Raw genomic sequence first — 15408 nt, forward strand, 5'->3', positions numbered from 1 at the left:
AACATGCTGTGAACAGTATTGACATGCATATACGTTAATACTCTTGCACTGTATAGTAGACCCTTGCTTGACACATTTTGGCAAGTTACAGGAAAAAAAAAGTTATGAAAATAAATTGGATCACTTTTTGCACATAAATCCTTGGAGATTGAACGCCAGGGAGGTTAAAGCTGAAATGTCAGCCACAAAATCAAATTCTATTTATGCACTGCTCTGTGTTTATTATGTAATATACATCCTGACCCTGCATTGCAAGCATTCCAATATAATCAGAAATGTTTCTGCTGTAATGAATCTTATCTCAGTCAGCCTGGCTCCTTTCTGGTACATTGCCGGGGAGAGGGAAGCTTGTTATCTCTCCTCCCACATCCCTGCTCCTCACTGATCGGCTGAGGGCAGTTCAGTATGACATGAGGCGTAGAAGGGAAATACACCTCACCCCTCTGCAGAAGATGCTGAAATACAATCTATGCTGTGCTAACATGTGTTTACAAAGCAAGCTAGATATGAAAGTGCTGTTTCTAGGAGAAAAAAAAAAGAGGAAATTACATCAGAATTGGCTTTAGTCAGAAGAAGTAAAGATGGAAAATGCCTGGAACAGTTTCCTCTTTATTTAATACATAAAATTCACTGAAATCAAAACATTGACAGTAAAATGCATATGTTAGGCAAGCAGAACAAAAATGTATCTACATATGTGTTTTTTTTCTTGGGATAGTATGGCTGTCCCTGTTGCTTTAATACTTTGTGTATTCTTTATAGACTTATTTTGACAACCGATACAATTTCTCTTTGAGCCAAAATGGCCCCAATTATGCCTGATATCTGTACAAGGTTGGGACCCCCACACAAAGCTTCTCTGATCGTTCCAATTTCCAAACTTTTGAAAAATGTACCTACTAGCACTGAGACAACCAAAAACTCAACTGATAACTATGATACTGCCCCACAGTGCCAGTCAGTCTGTGCAAGAGAGCTGCCTCATCCAAGGACATCTTATCATTGCACTAAAAAAACACCTTTGCAGAAGTGTGAAAAGGGTCTAAAGGTTAATCCTCAGTTTACTAAGTATCTAATTTTTAGTCTGAAGGTCTGTACACACATTCAATAAGGCCAGAAACCCACTAGGAGCGATTTTCTGAGCATTTGTAATTTGAAAACTCCTGCTGATGTAATGCTATGGGTGTGATCACACTCGAGCGATGTGATTTTATAAAAAATCCTGCATAGCATTGCATTAGCAAGAGCTTTTTCAACTAACTAGCGATTAGAAATCGATCCTAGTAGGTTTCTGGCCAATGGTAATCCCTAGCCATCGTTATAGAGCGTTTAGAACAGCCTTTGTCTGTTTATACACATTGTTAAGGCTCGTACACACGTCCAACAGATTGCACAAAAGATACAGAACATTTATACTGCGCTTTTCTCCTGGCGGACTCAAAACAACACAGCTGCAGCCACTAGAGGGCACTCTATAGGCATAGCAGTGTTTGGGGGTCTTGCCTAAGGTCTCCTAACTGAATAGGTGCTGGCTTACTGAACAGGAAGAGCCGAGATTCAACGCAGGTCTCCTATGTCATAGGCAGAGCCCAAATAAAAACATTTTTAATCCAAAATATTTAGTTGCACCACTCTGACACATACGAAGATAAATAAACACTCCTTCCTGCCTATGAGCATTTCAGTGCATGCTTTTCCCCCTTCTCTTTTCATAACTAGGGTTATACAGGTGGCAGCCATTAGCAATTCCTCCTTTGCCAGACACCTCCTACTCCACCAGTCTGCCGGATTCTGTCCCGGCAATATGAAAGGAAGGGAGGGGTTCCACCAATAAATGTAAAATATTTTATATTTGTCATCATGCAGCTGAAAAAAAGGCCGCTATTGATTATTATAATTTAGAAAATAGATTTCTGAAATCTTGTATTTTTAATTTGGGTCCACTTTAACCAGTACACCAGTCTGACGCAAGAGAAGTGCGCTCTTTACGTATCTCTCCAACAGCTGCCGGAGAGGTACGTAAAGGGTGCATTGTTATTGCGCAGACTGGCCGCGACTGACAGAAGTTACGGGACCTGGTACCGGAGCAGGAGAAGGCGGAGGACGGCAGCTTGGGAGTGATCGGTGCGGATGAGGCTGGAGGAAGCCCCAGGTATATATAAAACTTTTATTTGTCAGCTCTGGTACACTTTTCAAAGAATAGTGGGAAAGGTGAAAAGGGAATTTTTCAAAAAGACTGCAGTTTCGATTCTAAAAATGCACGCAAGACAATGTTTTTTTAAACTGTTCTTTTTCTGAGTTTAGAAACCATTTTCCTTTGCATTTTTAAAATTGATTTTCTCAAGAACTACAAGGTCTTTTTGAAAATTAGGGTTTTTTTAACGTGTTTCAACTCTTCTTTTCTTAACATATGTAGCCATTTTTGGTGATAATGGCATATATGTATACTATTAACCACTAAAGTCAGCACAAAATTATGCAACAGTAATGTGAAATTACGATTCCTGATTATGTTTACATACAAAATGAATTACGATTTTTCCCAAAAATTTGCTTTACAATTTCACATGATAATTGGCAATTACAATGGGAAATTACGATTATGCGGCATTTGTGATCTTCACTACTGAGCTGTCGCATGGTGTATGGATCTGTGCCTGGAGATGAGCTTCCAGAATAAAGATGGTTATTCTATTAATGAAAAATGACACCAAGAAGAAAGGGATGGATGGAAGGACAACGTACTGAGCAGAAAGCAAGAAGAAGAAGGCAGGAGTAACTTACTAAAGGCCCGTTTCCACTATGGCGAATTCGTATATATTATCTGCATGCAAATTAGCATAGCAATATATTTCAATGGGCCTGTTTTCATTACAGGCGAAATTCGCTTCCCCCTGCAGGTAAAAAAAATAAAAAACACGGCCGCCTCTGTAACAATTTTCTGCACGGTTTATGCATTTGCGTACGCATTACGCATACGCGTTTCCGCATGCGCGGGTCAATAGTGATGAATGACGACAGGGAAATAAAAAAAGAAAGCCGCTTACGCATGCAAATTCGCATTCGAATCTGCAAGCGTTTTATTCTATGAACTGAAAGTAAAGAAACGGAAAGAGAGGAAAAGGTAAAATAAAGGAAAAGGAAAGGAAAAGCAAAGTAAAAAAAATGGATTTTACACAATAAGAAAAGGGAAGGCAAAGTAAAAGGAAAGGAAAGTTAATTTCACAACAGTAAATTACAGCCATATTCATTACAGCCTATTCATCGCATCATATTCCTGCTTTCACATCAATTACTGCTTCTATTGCCTTTATTGCTCTGTACTGTATTCTGTGTTAAGCTGTCTGCAAACACTTGGAGATAGATTTTCCATAAAAAAACAAAAAACAACATAGCAATGGGCTGGTGCACACCAGAGCGGTTCTGGAGCATTTTTTTTAAAACGCTTGGGGATAGAAAAACGCTTTCCTAATGTATTTCAATGGGCTGGTGCACACCAGAGCGGTTATTGCAGTATTTTTTAGATTTCTGAGGTTTCTGCCTCAATGTTACCGTATAGGAAAGTGGAAAACCGCTCTGAAAAACGCTAGATCAGAGCGGTTTTCCAAGCAGTTTTGTTACAGAAGCTGTTCAGTAACAGCTTTATTGTACCAATATGCTTAGAAAACCTCTCTAAACATGCCTAGAATCGCTTTGAAATCTGCTTCAAAACCCTCTAGCGTTTTGCGGATCTGCTAGAGGTTTTTGGTGTGCACTGGCCCATTACCTCTCCAGAGAACTCACAGCCACCTGTCTGCCCACAATATTCACATCATCATTAATGGCCTCATCATGTTTATGTTGTGCAGTATAAACTGACCACTACAGTACTTAAAAATGTTAAAGAGACTCCGTAACAAAAATTGCATCCTGTTTTTTATCATCCTACAAGTTCCAAAAGCTATTCTAATGTGTTCTGGCTAACTGCAGCACTTTCTACTATGACAGTCTCTGTAATAAATCAATGTATCTTTCCCCTGTCAGACTTGTCGGCCTGTGTCTGGAAGGCTGCCAAGTACTTCAGTGTTGTGGTTCTGCTATGAACTCCCCCTTCTGGCCCCTCTATGCACACTGCCTGTGTGTTATTTAGGATTAGAGCAGCTTCTCTCTTCTCTCTTATCTTTTACAAGCTGGATAAATCATCCTCTGAGCTGGCTGGGCTTTCACATACTGAGGAATTATAGACAAGGGCAAAGCTGTTTGCAGGAAGAAAAGAGCAGCCTGAAACTTCAGTGCATGAGAACAGGGGGAAAGAAACACACAAATGATCTCTTGAGATTCAAAAGGAATGCTGTATACAGCCTGCTTGTGTATGGATGTATTTTCTATGTGTGGACATACTGTACATCAACCTACTTCCTGTTTTGGTGGCCATTTTGTTTGTTTACAAACAGACTTTTTAAAACTGTTTTTAACCACTTTTAATGCGGCGAGGAGCGGCGAAATTGTGACAGAGGGTAATAGGAGATGTCCCCTAATGCACTGCTATGTTTACTTTTGAGCGATTTTAACAATACAGATTCTCTTTAAGTAATACACTATAATTTGCATATATTCAGCAGTGGTGCTCTGGGAGACATCTCAAGCTCACTCCAACCTGAATTATCGCAAATTCTTTCTGTTTTAGGAAAGCAAACTTTTGTTTTCCATAGCATTTTAGTAAGGGGGCTTTTAGGACCATTGTAGTCCCTTACACACTCCAATGAGTTCTGGGTCACCATGAGCTTGCTGGTTAGTCTGTCCCTCTCGGTGTTACAAGCCCTACTCCATAGAGCCAAATTAATCCATGCCATGCATTGATTAGGATCAAATAATCCGAAAGTCTGTATGCATGTTGGATTATTCTGGCTCTGTACAAATTAACAAGCTAACACATCATTGCATTCCAGCGGATCTGGAGGTGTGCTTAGCTTCTAAGTGCACAATGGTTATTTTGCATATATTCAGCAGTGCTGCTCTGGGAGACATCTCAAGCTCACTCCAACCTGAATTATCGCAAATTCTTTCTGTTTTAAGAAAGCAAACTTTTGTTTTCCACACTATAATTTTTTTTCCCCATTCTTAGGCTAAGTTTCCACTGTAGAGTTGCATTTTTGCATTATGAAAATTGCATGCAAATTTTCTGAGATTGAGAAAAAAATGTATAGTATTTTATATGCGTTGTTATGCATATTTTCGCATGTGATTTTTTTTTTTTTTTTTGCAATGGCCCTAATTTACATGTTCTGCCCAGCGACAACAGGACAAGTTCCTTTTTCCGCTAAGAAAACACACATGAAAAATCGCATTGTAGGTGATTTTTTGCATTTGTACGTGATAAGTCGCACACAGAATGTGGAAAAAAGTGCTGCTGGCAGTTTTTTGTGGCATAAATCGCACAAATGGAAACGTAGCCTTAAAGAGCGCAAAGACCAAAAAACTGCAAAAAATATTAACCACTTCGCATCCAGACCTTGTTTTCAACTTATTGACCAGAGCAGTTTTGACAGTTTAGCTATGTCCCTATTTAATCAGAAATAACTTTATCCCTACTTATGACACAGAAATGAAATATATATTGTTTTTTCAAGACAAACTATGCTTTCATTGTATGCCATTTTTTCCCTCAAACAATTTAGTTTTCTATGAATTTTAATGGGAAAACAAAGAAAAAAATAGAAAAAACATGTATTTCTCAGTTTTACCAATTCCAGTTTAAAAATAAAAATTGCTACCGTCGATAAAAAACATACATTTTGTTTGGCTATTTTTACTGCTTATCACAAAACTTCGATTATGTTCCGGTCACAATTTATGGTGAAGATATTTGATTCTGAAATAATGCTACAAAGTGTGTTTTTCACTATGAAATGAGAAAATAAAGTACCTTTAATAGTAAAAATCAATCTCATTAGCTCAGGAAACTTATATTCCCATTCATCAATTAGTCCTGCATTAGATAGTGCCAGAAATATGCACAGGAGCAAGCCCAATCCTGCACAGCACTGCTTCTGCTACAAGACGTATATCTACTGACCTGTGGCTAGATGAAGTCCCAGAGGACGTATATCTACTGACCTGTGGCTAGATGAAGTCCCAGAGGACGTATATCTACTGACCTGTGGCTAGATGAAGTCCCAGAGGACGTATATCTACTGACCTGTGGCTTAGATGAAGTCCCAGAGGACGTATATCTACTGACCTGTGGCTAGATGAAGTCCCAGAGGACGTATATCTACTGACCTGTGGCTAGATGAAGTCCCAGAGGACGTATATCTACTGACCTGTGGCTTAGATGAAGTCCCAGAGGACGTATATCTACTGACCTGTGGCTTAGATGAAGTCCCAGAGGAGGTATATCTACTGACCTGTGGCTAGATGAAGTCCCAGAGGACGTATATCTACTGACCTGTGGCTAGATGAAGTCCCAGAGGACGTATATCTACTGACCTGTGGCTAGATGAAGTCCCAGAGGACGTATATCTACTGACCTGTGGCTAGATGAAGTCCCAGAGGACGTATATCTACTGACCTGTGGCTAGATGAAGTCCCAGAGGACGTATATCTACTGACCTGTGGCTAGATGAAGTCCCAGAGGACGTATATCTACTGACCTGTGGCTAGATGAAGTCCCAGAGGACGTATATCTACTGACCTGTGGCTTAGATGAAGTCCCAGAGGACGTATATCTATTGACCTGTGGACGAAGTGGTTAATAATAATGATGGTATAATTTTACCTCATAAGCTCTTCGGACAGGGCCGTCTCCTCCCATGTATATTTCAGTATTCTCAGTCTGGCCACTTATGCCTACTGTTAAATGTCCATGCTAGGGGTGGTCAATGAGATGCAAATTAAATGGAAACTGTATACAGCGTGGAACTGGGTGTCTTACTGACCCTGTTCCATGTTGTATATCATTTGTATTAAAAAAAACATGCAAGGCAGAATTATTAGCATCTTCATGACCATCACTTGTTCATATTGTCATGTTTAACCTCTTGAGGCCCAGAGGTTTATACCCCCCTGGTGACCAGGCCATTTTTTACAATTCGGCACTTCACAACTTTAACAGTTAATTGCTCATTATGATATCTACTTATTGCGCCACAGTCCACAGAATATTTTGCGTTTGAATAGTCACCAGCCTCGGGGATCGCCGCAGGGATTCCAATAGTTATACAAAGTTTTCAATAATACTGCTGCACTCTCCAGAGTCTGCTATTATTATTATTTAGTATTTATATAGCGCCGACATATTACGCAGCGCTGTACAGTGTATATATATCTTGTCACTAACTGTCCCTCAAAGGAGCTCACAATCTATTCCTACCATTGCCATATGTCTATATTATGTAGTGTAAGTACTGTAGGCTCTGTTGAATGTAATAGTCTATCAGGGCAAAAAATAATACAATCTATCTTACAGAGGATCCTCAAATTTTCAGTCAGAATAATTCATCCGTACTTGAGGTTGCTGTAGGAAATTCAATGGTCAGAGGCACTGTTATGATCACCACTCCTGAAAAATGATACAAATCTCCACATAGGGTGATACCGTTCAGGCTATTGATGTTATTATACAATACACCACCAAAACGTGCTCCTGTGATCTGTGAGGGTTAGTGCCAACCTGTTGCACCCATACCCCTTCTCCTTAAATGCTCAATGGATCAATAGCAGTACTGAATTCCGCAGCAAAATGTCAATAGCCCTAGAAAAAAACTTAACATAGGGTAATACTGTTTCCATCAACTCAGATTGTACCACACTATTCCTCCGTGCTCTGTGTGGATAGTGCCTTCACTCCACGCAATGTGACTCCCACTCCCTGCACAACAATGCGCTCACCAGATAAAGCCCACCTCCATACACAGGTGGATATAACGCTCAATGATGCCTCCCGAACAAACTCTCCGACTCCTTTTCAAAAAGCTTAGCCTCTCCTGAGGTTTTTATTCCAATAAAAGTTCATTAAACACTTCATTGAATTCCCCTGGTGGTGCATGGATGATGAATTTTGCTGCTACACGGACCTTCTCCTCATCGGAGCAGCTGTCCACACACAAATTGCTCTGTGTAGCGATTCATGAGCGATTTGCCAGCGCTTCAGTGCATTACATTGAAGCACAAACGCTCCCAAAATGCTGCATGTCCTGCGATTGTGATTTTTCTAATCAAAATCGCTACTGTGGAGTTTGTTACATTTATTTACATTGGCAGAGCGTTTAGGGAAATCGATATCAATTTAAAGCGTTTCCTAAGCACTCAAAAAAGCGAACTATCAAATTTTCACCAAGATTATTCAGATTGAAAGAAAAGATGATATTTAGTCGAACCACATCACTAAATAATCCAACTTGCCACTATGGCCCACGTGGCTGGATAGTGTACTGGTTAAGGGCACCGCCTCTGACACAGGAGACCAGGGTTCAAATCTCGGCTCTGCCTGTTCAGTAAGCCTGCACCTATTCAGTAGGAGATCTTGGGCAAGTCTTCCTAACACTGCTACTGCCTATAGAGCACGCCCTAGTGGCTGCAGCTCTGGCGCTTTGAGTCCGCCAGGAGAAAAGCGCAATATAAATGTTATTTGTCTTGTCTTGTCTTTTCACTTTATCTCCTAGGTGATGTTTTTCCACCTTGTCAATAAAATGCCTCTCAAAGGACAACTGTAGTGAGATATATATATGGAGGCTGCCATATTTATTTCCTTTTAAGCAATACTAGTTCCCTGGCTATTCTGCTGATCCTCTGCCTCTAATACTTTTAGCCATAACCCCTGAACAAGCATGCAGCAGAACGGGTGTTTCTGACATTATTGTCAGATCTGAGAAGATTAGCTGCATGCTTGTTTCTGGTGTGATTCAGACACTACTGCAGCCAAATATATAAGCAGGGCTGCCAGGCAGCTGATATTTAATACTCAAAATAATTTGGATACTACTCTTTCACAAACTGATTTTCCCACAAAAAAATGTCCAGAAAACAGCACCACTGGAAAGTATGAAAAATCTTTATTTCTATATATTTACATTATGATAAAACGCAAATAAAATAAACACTTAAAAAAACAAACAGGGCATCTCCTAGCCATACCTCATAACGATACTGGATAATAACAATAGCAGATGCAGTGCTGGACATGAACAACTGATCAGCTCTCGGGCTCTCTGAAAGCTGTCATTGCCGTGACACACGTTGTGCTGCTAGTTCCTTTATCGTCCCTCTACTGACCACTACAAGATGGATTGTTGTACTTTACTTGCTAATCAGACCGGGGTTGGGTGCATACACAGATCCAATTCCCATTGCCCAATCACTGAACAGTTTTACCACCTCTATGTATGATGGGCCAACAGATTTTGAATACTATGAACAGATTGTGTAGGTAAGCTCACATGCTACATGGAAGAGGTAAAATTGGCCAATCACTGGCCAATCACAATTGGATATGTGTACCAGACTTAAGTATCACTATTGACACTCTCTTGTTAGTGCACTTTGCACCTATTTTCCTTATGTTCCTCTATATGCCGTACCACTCTTGCATTCAGTATTATTTGCATCTTTTTGCACAATTTATTACGTTTATTACGTTTGCTGTTCTTGGCATTTTAATATATATCCTTTTTTTGCAGGATAATACCCTGTATATTTTGTATTTCATGACAATTGCAATGTATGCAGTGCACTCTACAATACAGGCACTGTATCACCCAGAATTCCCCCTGGTGGGGTCCCTTCTGGGAACCATACAGGTGTGTTCTCTTACTTCTTATAATGTATTTACTGATTGTCTGTATCCAGCACTGCTATTGTTATTATCCAATATCATTATGAGGTATGGTCAGGGGATGACTTATTTGAATTGTAAGTGTTTTTAATATGTGTTATATTATAATATAATTATATACGTATGTGAAATAAGGATTTTTTTATACTTTCCGGTGGTGCTGTTTATTATTATTATTTATATAGCATCTTCATCCAGCATCTTCTGCAGCGGCGTACAGAGTATATAGTGGTGTCACTTAACCGTCCCTCAGAGGGGCTCACAATCTAATCCCTTCAATGGTCATATCTCCATCGCAGTCTAGGGCTGGTTTTTTTTTTTCAAGGGGGAAGCCAATTCATTCATCTGTATGTTTTGGGGTGTGGGAGGAAACCAGAGTACCCAGAGGAAACCCACGGGGAGAACATACAAACTGTGTGCAGATAGTGCCCTGGCCGGGATGCGGTTTTCTGGACATTTTTTCAGGAAAAATCAGTTTGTGTAAATAATTGGATATGGACCCATATCTCCACCATGATCATCTCTATGAGAAAATCTGCCAAGAATACGATCAATAATGCGATCATTCAGGATTGATTGAGCCCATCAGCTCCTCAGTTCTCTTGTAATATGATCTGAACAATTTGATTGAATTTAGATGGATATATGAAGGCTGACATATTTATTTACTTTGAAACAATGCAAATTCCCTGGCTGTCCTGCTGACCCACTGCATCTAATACATTTAGCCATAGACCCTGAACAAGCATGCAGATCTGGTGATTCCGACAAAAATCTGACATGATTAGCCACATGCTTGTTCCTGGTGTGTCATTCAGACACTACTGATACCAGGATGATCAGCAGGGCTGCCAGGCAACCGGTATTGTTTAAAAGGAAATAAAAATGGCAGATTCCATATACCTTTCACTTCAGGTTACTTTTAAGACAGGCGCCTTAACCACACAAGCACCATACATACACTGTATAAATTAACACCATCTTCCCAGGTGTTTACTAACGGTACAATTTTCTCATAAGATACGATCTTTCAATTATCGATTGTTCCCATAAACAGGCCAATCAGGGCATTTTCTCTCTTCAGATACGATCGTAAAATCTAACTTTCAGATCAATTACATTTTCTGTTCTAATATACCATATACCGGTAATCGGTTTACATCAACTTCTGCCAAACACTACACAGTTTTCTGTACAATTCGATTGTAAAAAGTGCGTTGAAAGATCGCATGATCGCATGTGATGAAAAAATGTTACCGTTTATTGGCACCGTAACAAACGTCTCTCAGGCTCTTACCTTCCAACGATGAAAGCTGCTGTTCTGCTTCCAAATAAAGCTGGGAAAAGATCGGTCGCGGGACCAAGTTATTAGAGCGCAAGGACGCCTCAATGGAGTTGTGCAAAACTTCTTCGAAGCGCGTTGTCTTGAGCTGCCCAGCGTAAGAATTCCCCATCTTCCATAAGAGTAGACAAAAAAAAACAAAACAAAAAAAACAACAAAGTTAGACTTCCAAAGGTAAAAAGATAGTCAATCCTAACAGCTCCAGTCCTCATATAATCCCGTATGGTCAGGTATGTGGTAAAGGCTGATCATTCTCAATGAGGGAGGAAAAGAGAGATTCCTAGTGAGCAGTGAGCTCTGATGTGCACAGTAACACTGCAATAAGCCTCTGCAGCCAGGCAGGAGATCCCTCCTGTTTTGTGAGCTGTGCCCTGTGTGGCTTTGATATATGACAGGAAACAACCTGCCAGCAGCCACCTCCAAGTCACCAGTGACCACAGACTGACACCTTATAAAAGAGGTGCCTGTGATCCTGCAGACTCCCCACTGCTCACACTCTGTACAGGAACATCACAGTCAGAACTCCCTGTCACACAATACACTTATTACTTCTTCCACAAGAGACAGTGGAGGATGCTGCTAGGGGCGGCACACAAAGCTGGGCTCCCTTGTTAAATGACAACGTCACTGCTACAAGTGAGATGAGCCAGGGTAATTGCTGGCTGTCTAATGCTAAGCAGCGTGTCCTAAAAACACAAGACATCTTTTTTTTTTCTTTTTTCGAGGAACTCATCAGAAGAGACAGAATGTTTCTAGTTCTCTTTTTTTTAACACTTCTTTTCTGTTTTACAACAAATTGAGATCGTACGTCAGCAACAAAACACGTAGGTCTATCTACATGCAGAGACGCATTGCTTACAAAGCTTCCGTTACATTATTATTACCTTTTATAGAGGTACCCATATACTATTATGAGGGTCATCCTGAAAGTAACAGCCATTTTCATAAGGGAACATTCTATTTATTTTAATTAGTAGAACGGAACAGAGGCGCTAGAAAGTATAAAATACGTCAAAAACACTTTGAAAAGGGAGGTAGAGGTGAATCTCCCCACTAAAGACGTGAATTGTCTGATTTAGACAAAAGCTTTATTGTATACAGCACAAAAATGTGCTGCGTTACGCAGGTCTGTAACTCTCTTCCTCAGGCAATCAACAGGAACAACCAGAAGGTTCAAAATATAGAGCTCAAAGTACAATTGCTTTTAAAAACTTAACCCTTAAGGGGCCCATACACTCAGCCGATTTGCGCCCGATCGACAAATTGATCTATTTCTGGCCAATTTCAATCGTTTTGGATTGATTTCAATCGATCTGACATGTTGGAAAATTTAGGCTTATCTCTTGAGATGGCTTATCATTTTGCATTGGACCTAATGGAAATCTGATGGCAACAAAATGCCATCTGATCGATTTTCAATAGATTTCATACTGAAATCTATTGGAAATCTGTTCCTAGTAAAAAATGTTCCTAAACACATCAGATAGATCAGAAAATCTACTGATGATCTATCTGCTGCTAATCTAACTAGTGTATGGACACCTTTAGACTGTCTGCAATTTTTTTAAAAGCTACACACCAGTGTCAGCTATGCTTTATTAAGTTGATTAACGAGCATACTCATCCAGATAGGCGCTGCTCAAGTCTAACGAAACCGCATCCAGTGTTTAAGTTTCGGGTGCACGTGTATGCGGCTGCCGCTCGGACGCAGCAGTATTTCCGTGTCAGCAGTTGGGGAAGGGAAGCAAGGCTTCCCCGAACCAATCGCAGTGCCTGTAATGAAAGGACATGACCCAGATCAGGGGCCATGACCATTCATAATAAAGAACTTGAATGAAAGTGAAAAAAAAAAAAAAAAGAAAGAAACACTTCCTGGCAATCCAGGGAGTGTTTTTATCGCCATCTAGTGGTGAAAAGTTAAATTACACACATTACAAATTTTTTATTTAAAAAAAATAATATAATTAATCCCTTCCAAAGCCCCCTCCCCCTACACCTTTATTTCCAAATAATATATTGGCGCCAAACATTGAACTAGGAACATAATTTAAATGTTGTGATAGCCAGGACTAATGGGCAAATAAAATGGGTGGGTTTTATTTATAGTAGCATTGCTCATTTTAAAACTATAGGGGATGGAATTGGAGAAATAGTGTAGTTTTTTGTATTTGCGTATAAAATGCATAGAACATAAAGTAATTACTGAAAACAAGTATTGAGCACAAAAAGCTTAATTTGTGGCGAAAAAAACAAGATAGAGATCATTGACGTGTGATGAGTAGTGATAAAGGTATTGGCGAATGAATGGGAGGAGTGCTGACAGGGGAAAATTGCTTCCGTCCTTGAGGTGAAAACACCTGTAGGCTGAACCAGTTAAGGGCTCATTCACACCTGAAAGTTGCAAAACGGAAGCACTTAGCACTATCGTTTTGCGCAGGAGATTTTACCACAACTAGCGTGGTAAAATCATTGTACACTGTCGTGATTCAGAGCGATCGCAATCAGCAATCAATTTATAAGCATTGTATCGTGATTGCTCTAGAATTGCGAGAAAAAACTGCTGGCAACACGTTTTGCGATTGTTGTTAATTATGAAACGCTCGTGATCGGCGGCAATCACGACAGTGTGGTCACTGCCATAGGGTTACAATTGTGCTAGCACTTTAAAAAGAGCGGAATCACCCGCTAATAGCTCTATTGTGAATGGTCCCTTAATGCCTGACCCAAATCTACATAACCCAAAGTCCACATTAGTCACTAGGGATGATTGAGAGTTAGGTTTATTATTAGGATACAAAATTATGCTAATGATTAGGAAAATCGCAGCCATAAATGGCCCAATCAAGTCTTGCAGGGAAATCATCTGATTGGTCCATTTTCAAGCTGCATAGACTGGCAGTAACAATTTTATGATTCTGCATCAAGTTATTAGCGTATTTCAAGTCAGCTGAGTTTCATCTGGTGCGTGTACACAGCTTAACTGCCCCTCAGAAGGGCGCACAATCTAATGCCTGCCATAGTCATATGTACATCATAGTCTAAGGCAGGCCTGGGCAAAGTGCGGCTGTGGACCGCATTGGTTTTGTTTTTTTCTATCTCCCTCGCTGCCCACTCCCTGCAGTTTCGAGCGGGCAATAAGAAAAGGGTTAACTCACCTTATTGCCATTTCCAGCGTCGGGTCTCCACAGCAACAGCGGTGCCCCGTGGCCAACCGTCAGGACGCTAGCGCATCACGTGACACTGCTCTGGCCATGAAGGCCTGACGCTGAAAGCAGCAATTAGGTGAGTTAACCCTCTTTTTATCGCCTGCTCACAACTCTGCAGGGAGGAGAGGAATCCGGGCACCCATCAGAGGGCTGGATTCACAGCGCAGACAGGCCGTAGTTTGCCCAGCACTAGTCTAGGGCCGATTTTTAAGGGAATGTTCATACAGAGGCGTAGCTATGGGGGGCAAGTGAGGCATATGTCCCCGGGCTCAATACTGTGAGGGCGCTCAGCGCAGCCACCGCATCCCCACTTACGTGAGAGGCGGTTCGCTGGCCGCCTAAAGTGCCCCTGCCCCGGGGGCGCAAAAGCTGTCTTTATCCCCAGGCTCTGAAAACCCTAGTTACGCCTCTGTGCTTATCTGCATATTTTTGGGTTGTTGAAAGAAAATAAGAGTGCCTGGAGGAAACTCACACAAACACAGGGAGAACACACAAACTCCATGCAGATAGCGTCCTAGCCAAGACTCTCACTGGAGAGCCAGCGCTGCAAGGCGAGAGTGTTATCCACGATGCCACTGCATCATCAAATCCAAGGGTGAAGAAGCTACAGTATAAACCACTCACAGGGGGTGAGGACGGATTTCTTTCCATACGTTTACACACCACAACACATAGAGTAAAGGTGCGTACACACCTGTTATTGATGTCGCCCATTGGAGATCGGTACCTGATCCCCTTGGGCGACATCGCTAGTCCAGCCAGTACAGACGCGTGTCAGCTGTGTAGCTGGCAATGTGTACTGTACCTATGTGGGGGACAACAGACTGGCAGGCGCGTGACATCATGTGGTGGGCGGGGGAGCATCTTCAAAAGTTGCCCACCGATTGGGTGAGTAGATCGCTTGGCAGTTGGTGGTTAAGGCCTGCCACACACATGCTGAGGAGGTCATTATTGAGATTAAAAAGATTTTATACATACCTGGGGCTTCCTCCAGCCCCATTGGACCCCATCGCTCCCAGCTGCCGTCCTCCGCCGCCCACAGCTTCGGG

General features: G+C 41.1%; 1 protein-coding gene across 3 annotated transcripts in view; it reads right to left on the reverse strand.

Annotated features, from left to right (window-relative positions):
• GREB1 (growth regulating estrogen receptor binding 1) overlaps window positions 1–15408 on the reverse strand; it is a 198631-nt gene that overhangs the window by 139080 nt on the left and 44143 nt on the right. For all 3 annotated transcript variants that reach the window (XM_068280291.1, XM_068280292.1, XM_068280290.1), the window contains exon 2: window positions 11109–11265. In XM_068280291.1, coding sequence (XP_068136392.1) covers window positions 11109–11265 — 157 coding nt within the window. The remainder of the gene's footprint in view (window positions 1–11108; window positions 11266–15408) is intronic.

The sequence above is a fragment of the Hyperolius riggenbachi genome, chromosome 4, assembly GCF_040937935.1.
Source record: "Hyperolius riggenbachi isolate aHypRig1 chromosome 4, aHypRig1.pri, whole genome shotgun sequence".
NCBI classification, from domain to species: domain Eukaryota; kingdom Metazoa; phylum Chordata; class Amphibia; order Anura; family Hyperoliidae; genus Hyperolius; species Hyperolius riggenbachi.